The following is a 16,346-nucleotide window of genomic DNA, read 5'->3' as shown; positions in this document are numbered from 1 at the left end:
GTGTCTTACAACCTGTCCCTTGGCACTAACCACTGTAGAAACTGTTAAAACTTTACACTTCTAGACCTTTATTATATCCTGCATTTATCATGTGCCCAAGGCCGGATTAACCATTAGGGCAACTGGGCACTTGCCCAGGGGCACATGACATCTAAGGGGCCCTGGACAACGTCAACTAAAATGTTATATCACGTTATGAACGCAGACCTTACTTTCCTTAATGTGAGCAATTTATTGCAACTCGTTCGATCAAAATATTATGTTAAATCACGCCAAAAACAGTGTGCCTGCACAAATGCCGCTTGCGGCTTGCCAGCTCTACGCCGCGGACACTGCGAGCGAGAGTCACGTGACTTGAAGCGCTGCGGCTGGAGGAGAGCACTCTATGGGGAGAAGCAGTGTAGCAAGATTGAAAAGCAGTTAAGCGGGACTGCTAAAAGAAAATTGAAAAGAAAAAAAGAATTGAAGTTAGTCGACAATTTGAAACCATATACCAAAAATAGCATTTTTTTTTTTCATAGTCTGTCTCCGAGGAAAGGCGATCACCAAGTTTAGGCAATATGGAATTGATGGGGGGGGGGCCTTGAGCCTTGTTGCCCAGGGAACAGAAAATTGTTAATCCGGCCCTGCCCGTCGCTGTGGACAAAAACTAAACCATTAAATAATAATAATAAAAATAACTTTATTTCTATAGCGCTTTTAAAAGTTGTATCTCAAAGCATTTACAACATAAGCAATACAAATACAGTCAATATAAAGGAAGAGAAAATATGCAATAAGAACAGTTAAAGAGAAACATTTTTTTACGTTCTCAGCCAGCATCTCTCCTGGGGTCGAGGAGCGTGTCAACGCGTCCTCAGGCTCCCCCTAGCTGCAGGGAGGTAGAACAAGACGAGGACCTGGCCAACCAAATCTGGTTGGCTGCTGCGGTCATAAAAAGGGAACAGAAGTGAGGACAGAGAGGCAGAGGCCAGAGTGGAGCCATGACACTGGTGATGCTCGTCCTGTTGGCCCTGCTGTTTGGGCTGGGAGACCCCACGTGCAGGCTGCTGGGGAGGCCTCAGCCTCCGGAGCTGGCCCGAGACGGAGACCTCATCATCGGAGGCATTTTCACCTTTCGGACGGGGTATGTGGGGAGGGTGCCCACCTTCCGCAGCTTACCCAAACCCCCGACATGCTTGAAGTAGGCGGTTTGTCTTAAACTTTTTGGGGGAATCGATATTTGCCATGTTGTTGTATACCAGGTCTCAGGTGTTTTCTTTTCCCCCCAACTGACTCATGATGAAAGTTTATGGGTTTTGTCTTTAGTATGAATTTCAGAGAGTTGCAGTTCGCGCTAACAATGATCTTTGCGATCGAAGAGATTAATAGAAATACAGATATTCTGCCGGACCATACTCTGGGATACAAGATCTACAACGCCTGTGGATTTGACAACATCCTGATGTCAGCTGTATCTCTAGCTAACGGCCAGACAGAGGTTGCTGATGACAACAACTGCACTAAGGACATGGCCCACGCGATCATCGGTCACTCTGCCTCCACACCAACCATGGGGTTTGCACGCATCATTGGCAGGTTTCACGTACCAGTGGTAAGATTTTGTGTCGGTTGGAATCAATTGTGCTTAAATGCCTTTCAGATATTTTATAACCCCCCTCAAAAGGATCTAGTTGTTAGTTATCAACTTTGTCTGTTGTAAAATGTTCATTCGAGCGTACTTGTGTCAACCATCATAAGATTTACAAATGTGTAATGTTTATCTAATCTCAAATTGATTTTGTGATTATTTGTAATAGCATACTGTTTTGATGTCAACTTTCTGTTTTGATGTTAACACAGATCAGCCACTTTGCCACCTGTGCGTGTCTGAGCAACAGGAAACTGTACCCCTCCTTCTTCAGGACCATCCCCAGCGACTACTACCAGAGCAGAGCCCTGGCCCAGCTGGTGAAACACTTCGGCTGGACCTGGGTGGGGGCCGTGTGCAGTGACAATGACTACGGTCTCAATGGCATGGCCACCTTCATTCAAGCTGCAGAAGAGGAGGGAGTTTGCTTAGAGTACTCTGAGGCTTTTGAGCAGACAGGAGCACCAGACAAGCTGCTCAGGGTAGTTGAGATCATAAAAGAATCGACTTCCAAGGTGATCATAGCTTTCATGACACACAGAGAGATCAAGGTGCTGGTGCAGGAGCTGTACAGACAAAATATCTCAGGGCTGCAGTGGATAGGCAGTGATGCCTGGATCACTGACACGTCCCTAATTGACAGCACGGAACTGGGTATGCTGGTGGGATCTGTGGGGTTTGCTGTCAGCACGGCTCACATCCCCGGCCTTGGGGAGCATCTGAAGCAGGTCCACCCCGCCCAGTTCCCCAGTAGCATGTTTCTCAGAGACTTCTGGGAAACGGTTTTTGACTGCTCTCTGAATGAGAACGTGGAAAGTCGTAGAATGGCATGCAATGGCTCTGAGAGTCTGAGACATGTGAACAACGAGTTCACAGACGTGTCTGATGTGAGGTTCTCTAATAACGTGTACAAGGCAGTGTACGCAGTGGCTCACGCTCTGCACAACCTGCTCTCCTGTGAGCAAGGCCAGGGCCCGTTCTCTAACAGGAGCTGTGCTGAACTCACACACATCCAGCCGTGGCAGGTGAGAGAGTTCTTACTACAGATCACGTTATTGCTAAACTAGCTTCTCCGACTCCACTGTATCAGCAATAGCAAAAAGTAATTGGTTTACCATCTGCTCCTTTGCATTTTCTGTTTAGATTGATCGCATTTTTCCATAACAAACGGATTAAAATGGTATTCTTGTTATTAATACAATGTATTTCAACATTGGACAGGTGCTTCACTATCTACAGACCGTGAATTTCACCACAGATGAGAGGGAGTGGGTGTATTTCGACCCCAACGGAGATTCACCCGCAAGATATGAACTCGTCAATTTACAAAGTGCCACGTCACAAACCATGAAATTCGCTACTGTCGGTTTCTACGATGCATCTTTACCAGAAGATCATCAGTTCACCATGACAGGCCTCAGACCCGTTTGGGGGACAGGAAGTGACACGGTACACATACACGTGGCTTTGTTGTCATATTTCTGGTCGGTGAATCTAAATGCTGTCCTGCATGCTGTTCTGTAGCACGTGGGAACAGTATGGCTCAGTAGGAGTTCATTTGACTGTAGATCAAGAGGTCCTTGGTTCAAATCCCACCCCCATTTGTTGCTTTGGATAAAAGAATCTGCTAAATGAATCACATTACACCCTGGAATTCCTAAGTCACATGTAAAAGGGAAAATATTTAATTAAAGCTGACATGATATTAAATGCAGCATGCATGTGTGTGTGTGTGTGTGTGTCAGGTGCCTGTGTCTGTGTGCAGTGAGAGATGTCCCCCAGGAACTCGTAAGGCCGTGCAGAAAGGAAAGCCTGTCTGCTGCTACGACTGTCTCCCATGTGCAGAGGGAGAGATCAGCAACCAGACAGGTGATACACACACTCAGGTCCACTTCTCTCTGAACTGTAGCAACGCCAAACAGCGGAGACTTTAACCACACTCAAGCAGACAGGTGATTCACGGCATACAATACTAGTATCAACAGTCTTTTCTAACGCTATTTTAATGTTTCTATTCAAACAGACTCTACTGAATGCCTGAAATGTCCTATTGAATACTGGTCCGAAGCCAGAAGTGACCGATGTGTCTTAAAAGAAATTGAATTCCTGACCTACATAGAAATCATGGGAATTGTTCTCTCACTTTTTAGTTTGATTGGAGCTTTTTTAACACTGACCACAGCAGCGATATTCTTTCAGTTCAAAGACACTCCCATCGTCAGGGCCAACAACTCAGAGCTCAGCTTCCTGCTCCTCTTCTCCCTGACTCTGTGTTTCCTGTGTTCTCTCACCTTCATCGGCCGGCCCTCTGAGTGGTCCTGTATGCTGCGCCACACGGCGTTTGGGATCACCTTTGTCCTCTGCATCTCTTGTGTCCTGGGGAAGACTATAGTGGTGCTGATGGCCTTCAGGGCCACACTTCCAGGAAGTGATGTCATGAAATGGTTTGGGCCTTTACAGCAGAGACTCAGTGTCCTGGCTTTCACTCTCATCCAGGTCCTGATCTGTGTGCTGTGGTTAACAATCTCCCCTCCTTTCCCCTTTAAGAACATGGAACACTATAATGACAGGGTCATTCTAGAATGTGCCTTAGGTTCTGCTGTGGGCTTCTGGGCTGTGCTGGGGTATATAGGACTCCTGGCTCTCTTGTGCTTTGTCCTGGCTTTCCTGGCCCGAAAGCTGCCTGATAACTTCAATGAAGCCAAGTTCATCACCTTCAGCATGTTGATATTCTGTGCTGTCTGGATCACCTTTATCCCAGCTTATGTCAGCTCTCCTGGGAAGTTCACTGTAGCTGTGGAGATCTTTGCCATTCTGGCCTCCAGTTTTGCTTTACTTTTCTGTATATTTGCCCCTAAATGTTTCATTATATTACTGAGGCCCGAGCAGAATAATAAAAAACACATAATGGGTAAGGCAACGAAATATGTTGGCTACAGATGATGTATACGGAAATTTAGGAAACAGGAACCCTGTCCAACTAATAATTACAATGCTACTGAAGTCATTTTATTGTGTAATCATAATTTGCTGCATTATTAACTTAATAAACAATCTGTTCCTTTTCTTACGTGGCTGCATTGTGCACAGTGTCCGTCATCCATCATCCACCCAATAATCCTCACAATCCACCTCCTCATTATAACATAGTCATCAGAAAAGTCTGCTGGGTAACAGATGCTTTACCAAAGCAGGAAGTGAACAGGTTTTTGTATATCTAAAATATACAGTTTGATTTTAAATATGTGGATCAGCACAAATAATCCATGATACCTTGACAATGCCTATGCACATGTAGCTATGCAGGTACTCATTACATTTAGATGTTATTAATTTATCAGACGCTTTAATCCAAAGCATCATGCATAAAGTTCATTACTTACAGTATATCTTAAAATCATCTTGATTTCCAAATATAAATAAATGATCAATATCAAGTAACATGTGTTTATTGTAAAGCAAAATGGAACTTAACTTAGCTTGTGGCCTTTTTTAAGCATGGAAAAGGTACAACCGCACATACACACACTGACCTGCACAAATAGGCACACACACCAGCACACACACACACCAGCACACAAACACACCAGCACACACACACGCACACACACACACACACAAAGTAAGCAACAAGCCGATCGACAACCTCAACAACAACCGTGACGCTCTGTGACGTTGTTATTTCAAGAGACGTTGTTATTCTCCCCACGTGTCTGAGGCCCTCGGAGGATAGCCCTGTCCATCCCACCTTGGACAGCCCCCCAGCTGGGAGGCACGACCAGGGGCCCTATAAAACTCTGCCACCATCCAGGCTGGAGGCAGTCTTTCAGGGGTGACGCTCTATGATGAGACCCTTCACCCTGGTCCTGCTGGCGCTGCTCACCGGGGCAGTGTCTCAGAGCTGTGGAGGCTGGCTCCCACTGCAGCTCAGCCCAGAGACAGCTGCCTGTCTTGGGGGTGGAGGACACACACACGTCCCTCCCAGCCGGTCTCACACCCCCAGCCTCCATCCTTCAGAGACGCTGGAAGGATCTCAGAGGTGAGTTCTATATCAAATGGTTTATTTAGTTTTCTTTGCTTGGCTAGGAAGGTGTGTTCTCTCTGTGTTAACCTGCTTCAGCTTGGTTTACCTGCAGGGCTCCTGGAATCGCACAGGTGGATGAAATCTGCCAGGGGTTTGTTTCATAATCACTGACTTTATAATTGTTTTAATTATCTCGGTGGGGATCTTTAAATTAAATTGTTAGGAGTCTAAATGCCTTATGATGGGACAGCTAAAACGGCAATTAAAACGCTTTCAGAGAAACTCCAGAGACTGTGTGGTACTAAATTACTTTTCTATAATGACACCGAAAACACTAACATTAATCATTGTTGACATGTTTTCATAATGATGATGGTTCTGGCTACAGTAGCTGTGCATAACCTTATAATCAAGACCCACTGTACCCTGCCATGTGTGACTTGGGTCATCAGGGGAAACAATTAAGAAAATGACTCCCATTATCCTCTCTCTGTCAGGCGGAGAACTTGTATCCTACCGTACTTCTGCAGCATTCACTTTGAAATTCAGGAATAATTTGATGCATCATGATAACAGATATCTTATATTTTGGATATAGCTAAACTGATGAAATGTCACAGTTGTCTGTCATTGACAATATATTAGATTTTTAGTCTTTTACAGGGATGTACACTGTTGATGATAACTTTTATTTACTGGTCAAAATGTCTACATTACTCGTGATGTTATTAACACCCACATTGAAAGTTTGAAACCAAGCAGATTGCATGTTATTTATGCAAATGTGTATTTTCAAAATCACAAAGAATTATATAGGTCAAGTAATGTACATTTAACAGTTTATTCATGTAACAGACACTTTTCTCCAAAGTGACTTACAAACAGTGCATAACTGTAAGAAATTATGAGTAGAAGTTATATTTGACATCTGCTTGTTCTCAGTCTCTCTCCCTCTGCTCTGCAGATCAGAATCAGCATCAGTCCTCATGGTGGTTCTCACCGTGGAGCAGATCAACAGCAGCCCCCATCCTCTTCCAGGAGTGACTCTGGGCTACAGGATCTACAAGGCCTGTGGCTCCAACCACCTGATGAGGGCTGGCTTGGAGGCAGTGAATGGGGCTGAGCAGGGGGAGCAGGGCTGTGGCCGAGGCAGCTGTGGAGGCAGCGTGGAGGCAGTGCTGGAACAGTCCTCGTCTGGACCCTGCTGGGCAGAACTCACACTGCAGGTGATGGAGAAGAAAGGAGCACTTCTGTTTGCGCTTGTTTGCATTGTTAACTCTTTAGGGGAATCTTCTCATTAGCCTCTCTCAAGGCAACATTATACTGTTACTTTTTTGTTGTTAAATAGTTTTTTATTTTAACAGTATTTATTGAAAGCCTAACTCTTCTTTTGTTTTTTTGTTTTCTCTTGTTTTTTTTTACCTGCACAGGTAAGCCAGGTACCCCACTGTGCATGTCTTATTAGCCAGAGGGTTTCCCTGACAACCACGCTCCTCAGAGCAGATCCCAGAGACTGCGGCCTGGTCCTGGAGCCCACAGACAGCCTGGGTCTCCCACACATCCACGCCACCCTGCTCTGCCCACAGACCCAAACTCAGAGACAGACTGTTGGACCAGAGACAAATTGTAATGCCTCACCAGAGCCCCCCTCCGTCCTGGTGGAGGGTGAGGTCTCTGTCCGCTGCTCTGGTTCCCCAGGCCTGGTCTGGAGGTGCTGGAGGGAGGCCTGGGCCTGCAGGTCCCCAGCCCTGCTCTGCCTCCCTCTGCCCAGGGCTCCGACGGGGCCCTGCCCTTGTGGGCTGGCCTCTGGATCAGTGATGCTGTTGGATGCCCCCGCTGGGAGAGAGGAGAGAGGAAACTGGGCTCTGCTTTCACCCCGGAAACAAGCTGGATTTCAGCCATGCCAGGTATATCTTTGTAGGTTTACTGTTTGTAGACAAGCATAGAAATACCACTTTCCATAATACATATATTTTATAGATGTATGTAAATAAGTAAATAAGAACGTAAATAAGAACCTAAATTATACAGTAATATGAACTCTGTTCAGAAGATTGACAGGACTTTAAAGGGCATCCAACACTTGTATCAAATCAATTATTTGCATCGTATCATCAACTTCTCATTATATGTCATTGAGTGAGTAGACAAGTTATCTATATTACATGTCTAGAGATACATTGCATTTCCATCTTTCCTCTGATAGGTGCCCTTGACAGTTTACATCCAGGCACATCCTCTGGAGACAGATTCACACTGCTGTAATGGTCTCCTAGACACGGATGGAAAAAATCTACTTAATAAAGGTAATTTTTGTCGCTCCTCCAAGCAGGGGTAAATATGAATAAGAAACTCATTTGATTAACATGAGACAATCAGTCGAATTAAACCTTACACATGCACATCACACGCAATAAATAGATATTACACATCGCTTAGGATTCTAAACCTGCTAATACTAATATACAAATAAACACTTCCTCCAGATGGCCATACCTACATCCCACACATCTCCTACAGCAGTCTTGAGAGCAGGATTCCCCAGGCGGTCTCCTATGGCTGGGTGGAGGGCTTGCTTCTGGCAGCTCTGTGCTTGGTGGGTGTCTGTGTGACCAAGGCAGCAAACACCCTGAACAGAGACTCTCCTTTCCTGAGGACCAACACCAGGATCAGCTTCCTGTTCCTCTTCTCCCTGACTCTGTGTTTCCTGTGTTCTCTCACCTTCATCGGCCGACCTTCTGAGTGGTCCTGTATGCTGCGCCACACGGCGTTTGGGATCACCTTTGTCCTCTGCATCTCTTGTGTCCTGGGGAAGACTATAGTGGTGCTGATGGCCTTCAGGGCCACACTTCCAGGAAGTGATGTCATGAAATGGTTTGGGCCTCCACAGCAGAGACTCAGTGTCCTGGCTTTCACTCTCATCCAGGTCCTGATCTGTGTGCTTTGGTTAAAGAGGTCCCCTCCTGACTTAAGCAGTAATAAAAAGACAAATCTGACTTTAGGAGAGTATGTGTTAGGCCCAGCTGTTTTTGTCTCCATAGCTCTCCTGGCTCTAGTGTGCTTTCTTATGCTGTTCTGTCTGGTGAACAGACCAGCCTCTTTGCAGGCTAAGTTTGTTTTTCTCAGTGTTCTCATCCAGATTCATGTGATGGCTTGGCTTCAAGCTTCCACAGCACCAACAAAGTGTACTCTTGTCATTGAAATAAATAAACCAGCATTGTAAAAAAAGAGTTTAATCTCAGTGAAGGCTGTGGTTGAAAACAGGCAACAAACAAAATAAATAAACACAAATAAAAACATCTTGGCCACAACTGAATGCTACTTCAATTAACAGTTTACTATTCAAACCTTTTTTTCTTAATGTAGCAAGTGTATATAGTTCTTCCAGTATGTGTGCAATAATAAAATGTAATTAATGTGTGTTCTAAATTCCTTCACGTACATTTGTGTTTTATTCATTTAGCAAAACATTTTCATCCAAAGCGACATGAATATTATACTGTATCACACTGGAGTTTTACTTAACATGGATGACTGGACAAAAACAGAAAGGCAACATTTAACAATGACAAAAAAATCATAAAGTTACCATTTATATAGCCTAAAGAAATCAGATCAAATTAAACTAGAGAGGGTACAATTTCTGGGGAAATTGTAGGGTGTGCTTGCTTGCGTCGGTTGCACAGGGGTCCGTTTTTGAATGACATTTTTACAACTGATATTTCTGTATATTTTATATAAAAATGCCTACTTATTATTTATAAAGATTACATAGATTTTTTTGCTGCTCATTTACAACTGAAAATATGAGTGAAGTGTAGAATGAAATAGATGTCTTCTCATTTCCCCTGCAAGAGGCAGCCTCATCGTTGAATCAAAACGAATACATTTGGCAGACCGGTGTAAAAATTGACCTAATCTCTATGATTTAAACGTCATTTTAAGTTTTTCCCTTCTCATGATATTTTCAGGAATTTAGCCTACTCATATTGCATGCATTCATGAATAAACAACCCCTTTGAAGATTATTCTACGACGATACCCGGCAGTAGAAGATGGAATCGCGATTCAAACAGTACCATCTGCTAACTGAAATGATGCCCCCCAAAACGTAAATAAGCTTGACATTTATTTAGTGGAAAATCGCTCATTGATAAAAAGCTCACTGGTAGCGATCATTGTCAGTAACAACGCAAAATGCGATATAGCCCTGTGTGGAGAAGCTGCCCCGGTAAATTGTACTACTACGGTACAGTACTAGACTACTGCTGTGTTTGTCTTGGTAGCGATTGCGTTGGTTGAATTGGATTTAACGTTCCGTTGTACGGTTTAGGCTGAAATTAATTATTTTCATGAACAGATTGACAACGTTTAGGCTGTGGCAATGAAATTCAGGTTAGTAGTTAGATAGACTTTTGATTTAAGTAAGGGGAGTTCCTAAACAGCTGTGTACTTTAGATGTTTTTGTAGTGTGTCTCGCGTAAGCTACAGCGTTGCAGTGAGCTACACTGGTTTGAAACCACAGGTAATGGTAATTTCACCAACAAATCGTTTACTAATGTCAGAATAAATCCTACAACGAAAATGTATATGTGAGGAATGTTTATTTTAACGATTTAAAACAGATACATCATAGACCACTGTAGTATGTGTTGCCTGGGCAACACAGGCTAATGTCATGATGCTAATACTTCAGTGAAATAGTAGACTACTGTTTCCGAAAGTAGATGTACTTCCTTAATAATATCAGCTTATACTGTACATTACACATGACAATTGTGTGTCATATCACAAAGTAAAATGAGTAAATAGTTATCACCCTGGCCTCTTTGCTTGTGGCGTTTCTGCAGCTGCCTTACAGTAAAGCTATAGTTAGCCTAGTTATCCCCCAAGTTAACAGATGCGAAACGAATGTTCTGCCAAAGGTAGTCACGCGTGTTTTCGTGACGTTAGTGACGTTAGTAACGTCAGTGACTGTGGCTAGCAAATTAGCCACCGTTAGCTTCACTTTTCGCCACAAAAACTTAACTTCAGCCTAAACCATGCAACGGAACGTAAATTCCAATAGAAGCAACTCAATCGCTACCAAGACGAAACTTTTGACACCTACTTTGTCTATGTAGGCCAAATATTGACTGAGTTTTAGGGGGGCAAAAAGAATAATAATAATAATAATATATATGTGAGAGAACAAAGGTTGTGCCCTTGCCGAAGGCAAAGCACACCCAATAATATATATGTGAGAGAACAAAGGTTGTGCCCTTGCCGAAGGCAAAGCACACCCAATAATTGCATTGGGAATTAATCTATGGATTTCATGAGAGAAATCCTTATCTGTGGTCTTTTTCCTATTTTATTATTTATTATACAGGCCTAGTTAATAACTTATTAAGCATGGGACCAACACTTTGTAATCTGTGTCTATATATATAAATAAATAAGATCTAGGCTATGATTAATAGCTTGTTAGCCTTGCCAATCATACGAAATCCATGGCAATATATCTTGACATTATTTACTAAACAGTTTATGAGGTCATGCTAGACAATGTGGCCAGTATTTCCCATACATTGATGTATTTGTGGAGGGCCGCCACAATATCAGCATTGGCCACCACGTATTGTTTTTCTTTAATTTGTATTTATTTGTTTAAAATGGGTTCAATTCATTAATTCGTACGAGAACAATAGAATAACCGGATGTCGTTTGGGAACGAGAATCACTGGTTCTGGTTTTCTCTGGAAAGACGGCCTCATTTATATTCTGTGCCCTGTAGACAGGACATCAGCAAGCACACAGGCACTGGATTTGATCCAGAAAAATCTGTAATTCCAGAAATCTGTGTCACCGACATCTTACTCACTGACGGCATCACAGGCACTGTGCCCTGTCTGTAATTCCAGGTATCTGCGTGTGCGTGTGTCTCACCGCAATCTTAAGCATTAACTGCATCACAGGCACTGTGCACTAGTCCAAACAATTTCACGTGACACTGCACGTCCGTGGGTAGTGAGCCATAACCTGTCACATTTCAACTTCAACAGAGCCAGGTTCTTGAGATAATCTAGCCACAGCCACACGCAATTAAGGCCAACTTTGCAATATCCCTAAAAACTTTAAGAAGACCTTTACATTTCTGCAGAGGTGTCTTACAACATCTAAATGGTATAAAAATGAGTTCAATTTGTCTATATTTTGGTATTACAGGGATATCATTTTGTTGCTGATACGTTGTGTGTCTACCAATCAAGAGTAAACAGGGAATGAACAATCCTTTTCATGTTTCTGTCTGATCTTGTGACTGTGCTGAGCATCTTGCCCCTCAGCACACTAATCTTGATATGGTGCTAATGTCTACAGATGCTTTTATTAATAATTGACTAAGTGGGTGTTAATAGTTTTAATAATAATAATAATAAGTTAATAATAGTTTTGGAAAAATTAACTCAAAGGGCTTGCGAAGGTTACAGTGCGAGTTTCAATAAAAATGGTAACTTTAGTAAACAGTTTCCATGTCATAAAATATACCTTTGAGGAAACTTGACACGTCTCTTGAGTCTGGACACAACATCATGTGTTTCCATCTATAAAGGGTATGTCCTCTGACAGAGACTGCAGTTTGAGGAGGAGAGAGACTCTGAGATGAGACTGTTGGGAGTCATCCTTCTTGGTCTACTGGCAAAGACTCAGTCAGAAAGCTCGGCATGCAGAATGATAGGACAGACAGGTTATGTAGAGCTAGCTAAAGATGGGGACCTTCTAGTTGGAGGAATATTCACATTTGAGACAAGACGGAAAATAATAGACTATGGCTACAAGAAGCCACCAATTGAGTACTGCATAGAGTAAGTTTTCGTCTTTTACCTATGTGTCAATAGATTTATGAATGTAACTGCATGTAATTAATGATGCTCGATCACTAGGAGGGAAGTTCTTTTTCAGTTTATTTGATTGTTCATCTTAAATTATGAACTTGCTCTGACTTCCTTCTCCAGCAGGAATGACAGGGAGCTGAAATTTGCCCGAACGTTGATATTCACCGTGGAGGAGATCAACAGCAGCCCCCAGCTTCTTCCAGGAGTGACTCTGGGCTACAGGATCTACAAGGGCTGTGGCTCCAACCACCTGATGAGGGCTGGCTTGGAGGCAGTGAACGGGGCTGAGCAGGGGGAGCAGGGCTGTGGCAGTGGCAGAGTGCAGGCCCTGCTGGGACACTCCTCCTCTGGACCTAGTGGGGATATCAACAGAGCTATCGGTCCTCTACATGTACCACAGGTGAGATGGTTAAACCAGCCTGCCTCCTTTTAAATATGTCTACAGAATCTCCACTAAATCATCTGTTACATTTACTATGACATAATACAGTCCAAGCAAGATTTACAAAGTAAAACCACACAATTTCTAGTCACATTTTCACTGAATATTCTGTCTATTTGTAGGTGTTCTATAGCATGTTTAATATGTTTATTTCCCCTGTTAACAGATCAGTCACCTTGCCACTTGTGCTTGTCTAAGTGACAAGAAACAATATCCTTCTTTCTTCAGAACAGTGCCCAGTGATCAGTTCCAAGTCATAGCCCTCGTGCAACTTATGAAGCATTTTGGCTGGAACTGGGTGGGAATTGTTTATACAACTGGGTCATACTCCCTAGAAGGAACTGCTGAATTCATAAAGGAAGCAAAGAAAGAGGGAATCTGTGTTGAGTACACACAACGTTTCCTCAAAAAGTACACAACTACTGAACTTGATGGAATTGTAGAGATAATAAAGCGATCCACCTCCAGGGTGATCCTCTTGTTTTGTCAGATGAGCTATGTTGATATTATTGTACAGATCATGGTAAGCCATAATGTTACTGGGAAACAGTGGATTGGCAGTGAATCATGGATCACAACAGCAAGCTTGGCATTGGAGAGCGGGAGTATCTTACAAGGGGCGATGGGCTTTGCCATTCCTGAGTCTGACATCCCTGGGTTGAATGAGTTCCTGCTGAGTCTGAAGCCGTCAGACGCACCTCAGAGTTCTCACATCAGGGCTTTCTGGGAGGACGTGTTCCACTGCAGCTTCTCCCCCTCTAACACCTCCAAGCTGTGTACCGGCTCAGAGGACCTGAGGACAGTCGTCAACGATTACACAGACACAACGGAGACCAGGACTGTCAACAATGTTTACATGGCTGTTTACGCAGTAGCACACGCCCTCCATAACCTACTGCAGTGTGAGAATGGGTTAAATCCCACCACAGGGAGGAGCTGTATCAACAAGACTGAGGTCATGCCTCAACAGGTGAAAATATGGAGGAGAAATTAACCCAACTTGTGTTCATTTCCTTTCATATCTTTAGGTGACATTCAGCTCCAATGAATTGTTTGTCTTCATGCAGGTGCTGGAGCAGCTAAGGTTGGTGAACTTCACAACGCAGGCTGGGAATAAGGTGTCCTTTGATGCAAACGGAGACTCGGTGGCCCAGTATGACTTGGTTAACTGGCAGATAGGAGAAGATGGCTCTGCTAACATTGTCAACATCGGCAGATATGACGGATCCAAACCATATGGACAGAAATTTCATATAAAAGACAATTTAAAAATAGTTTGGGGTGGAAACCATGCTGAGGTAACAAAAATGTGATTGTAATGTCTGCATACAACAGTTGTGGAAGTTGTGTACATTGATTAGGCAACTAAACAGTACTATTACAGGTAGAAAAACAGCATGGTCACAGGATATCATCTAATGAAAACTAAAACAAATGGAACAGTGATTTTCTATTGTTGCTGTATAGTTAGGGTTAGCTGACACTAACCCTAATTGAAATGTTGTTTCTGGAAGGTTCCCAGATCGGTGTGCACAGAGCCTTGTCCTCCTGGGACTCGGAAGGCCATCAACAAAAGGAAGCCAGTGTGCTGCTTTGACTGCCTCATCTGCCCAGAGGGAGCGATCAGCAATCAGACAGGTACCTGGCTGTTTCCAATGAAGATGACCTTCATTTACCGTCCCAAATCTCTGGGATTGTTCCTAAACTGATGATGTATTCTTTTTATTTGACAATTCATTGGACAGATTCTTCAGATTGTTTCCTGTGCCCTCCAGAGTCCTGGCCGAATGAAATCCAAGACATGTGTGTTTTAAAACCCACTGAATTCCTCTCCTTTGAAGAAATTATGGGGACTCTGTTAACATTGTTTTCTTGCTTTGGTGTGTTTTTGTCAGTGCTTATGTCAATTATTTTCATTGTTAACAAAGAAACGCCAATCATCAGGGCCAACAACTCAGAGCTCAGCTTCCTGCTCCTCTTCTCCCTGACTCTGTGTTTCCTGTGTTCTCTCACCTTCATCGGCCGGCCCTCTGAGTGGTCCTGTATGCTGCGCCACACGGCGTTTGGGATCACCTTTGTCCTCTGCATCTCTTGTGTCCTGGGGAAGACTATAGTGGTGCTGATGGCCTTCAGGGCCACACTTCCAGGAAGTGATGTCATGAAATGGTTTGGGCCTCCACAGGAGAGACTCAGTGTCCTGGCTTTCACTCTCATCCAGGTCCTGATCTGTGTGCTGTGGTTAACAATCTCCCCTCCTTTCCCCTTTAAGAACATGGCATACTATAATGACAGGATCATTCTAGAATGTGCCTTAGGTTCTACTGTGGGCTTCTGGGCTGTGCTGGGGTATATAGGACTCCTGGCTCTCTTGTGCTTTGTCCTGGCTTTCCTGGCCCGAAAGCTGCCTGATAACTTCAATGAAGCCAAATTCATCACCTTCAGCATGTTGATATTCTGTGCTGTCTGGATCACCTTTATCCCAGCTTATGTCAGCTCTCCTGGGAAGTTCACTGTAGCTGTGGAGATCTTTGCCATCCTGGCCTCCAGTTTTGCTTTGTTGATATGCATATTTGTGCCTAAGTGCTTCATCATAGTTTTCAAGCCAGAACTAAATTCAAAGAAACATATAATGGTAAAACAATCTAAATGCCTTTAATGTATAAATAGTTTTTGTAAATGAAGTGAACAATGCTTATTATGTTTGTTTTTTGACATTGAGTACATGCTGCTTCTTTCAACAATATTGAATACAATTTTTGTGGAAAGATATTGTTGTATTGTCTTTACTATAACGGTGTGACGGCCAGTTCCAACTCTGGTTTTATAAGTAGTAGACAACAAAGCTGACTGGAGAGAGAATCAAGTCAAGAAAGAATGACGGCCATATTCCCTTTTTACCTCAGTTGTCCCGGGAGTTTTTATTTGTTTCTTTGAGGGTTTAGGTTGGTTTAGAGGCAGTTCTATGGGCGTATGTGAACCCTCTGTGGCATTGCTTGTCCAAAGGGCTATACAAATAGTGTTTGATTTGATCTGCCACTCTATAGTCCTGACATAGCCGTTCTCATCCACTGTAGTCCTACAGAGCCTCTCTCATCCACTGTAGTCCTGCAGAGCCTCTCATCCACTGACAATTCGTTAATTGCTTTTGCGATAGGTCAATTGTTTCAATAAGCCGTTAAGGTAACGAAAGGCATTCTATGCTATTGAAGCCCTAGCTAGCATTTAGATGTGAGATTACATTTGCAAAACTGGATTTTAAAATTATGGTTACTATTGTATGATTAGGCTTCTAATATTATCTTTAAAATAGCTAGCTTATAGAGCTAGTATTACCAACAAACTAAACTAACCGCTGTAAAGTTAAGCTAGATAGAG

General features: G+C 43.3%; 2 protein-coding genes across 2 annotated transcripts; both read left to right on the top strand.

Annotated features, from left to right (window-relative positions):
- The first annotated feature begins 1,037 nt into the window (after positions 1 to 1,037).
- On the top strand, positions 1,038 to 4,573 carry LOC136951355 (extracellular calcium-sensing receptor-like). The gene is made up of 6 exons (XM_067245708.1): positions 1,038 to 1,183; positions 1,309 to 1,594; positions 1,843 to 2,655; positions 2,852 to 3,079; positions 3,376 to 3,499; positions 3,654 to 4,573. Exons 2-6 carry the CDS (start codon positions 1,310 to 1,312, stop codon positions 4,571 to 4,573), a joined length of 2,370 nt encoding a protein of 789 aa, XP_067101809.1. The 5' UTR covers positions 1,038 to 1,183; position 1,309.
- A 902-nt stretch (positions 4,574 to 5,475) lies between these two features.
- On the top strand, positions 5,476 to 15,627 carry LOC136951354 (vomeronasal type-2 receptor 1-like). The gene is made up of 9 exons (XM_067245706.1): positions 5,476 to 5,669; positions 6,619 to 6,906; positions 7,353 to 7,561; positions 8,141 to 8,600; positions 12,650 to 12,929; positions 13,138 to 13,941; positions 14,039 to 14,269; positions 14,486 to 14,609; positions 14,717 to 15,627. The coding sequence occupies exons 1-9, from the start codon at positions 5,476 to 5,478 to the stop codon at positions 15,625 to 15,627; spliced, it is 3,501 nt and encodes a 1,166-aa protein (XP_067101807.1).
- The last annotated feature ends 719 nt before the right edge of the window (positions 15,628 to 16,346 follow it).

The sequence above is a fragment of the Osmerus mordax genome, chromosome 11 (genome assembly GCF_038355195.1).
Source record: "Osmerus mordax isolate fOsmMor3 chromosome 11, fOsmMor3.pri, whole genome shotgun sequence".
NCBI classification, from domain to species: domain Eukaryota; kingdom Metazoa; phylum Chordata; class Actinopteri; order Osmeriformes; family Osmeridae; genus Osmerus; species Osmerus mordax.
This window is presented reverse-complemented; position numbering and strand designations above follow the sequence as displayed.

Coding starts and splice junctions, on each gene's coding strand:
- LOC136951355 (XM_067245708.1), top strand. CDS start 1,310: ATGAATTTCAGAGAGTTGCAGTTCGCGCTAACAATGATCTTTGCGATC. Junction 1,595..1,842: donor GCAGGTTTCACGTACCAGTG/GTAAGATTTTGT, acceptor ATGTTAACACAG/ATCAGCCACTTTGCCACCTG. Junction 2,656..2,851: donor CACACATCCAGCCGTGGCAG/GTGAGAGAGTTC, acceptor AACATTGGACAG/GTGCTTCACTATCTACAGAC.
- LOC136951354 (XM_067245706.1), top strand. CDS start 5,476: ATGAGACCCTTCACCCTGGTCCTGCTGGCGCTGCTCACCGGGGCAGTG. Junction 8,601..12,649: donor GTCCTGATCTGTGTGCTTTG/GTTAAAGAGGTC, acceptor TTCCTTCTCCAG/CAGGAATGACAGGGAGCTGA. Junction 14,610..14,716: donor AGCGATCAGCAATCAGACAG/GTACCTGGCTGT, acceptor TTCATTGGACAG/ATTCTTCAGATTGTTTCCTG.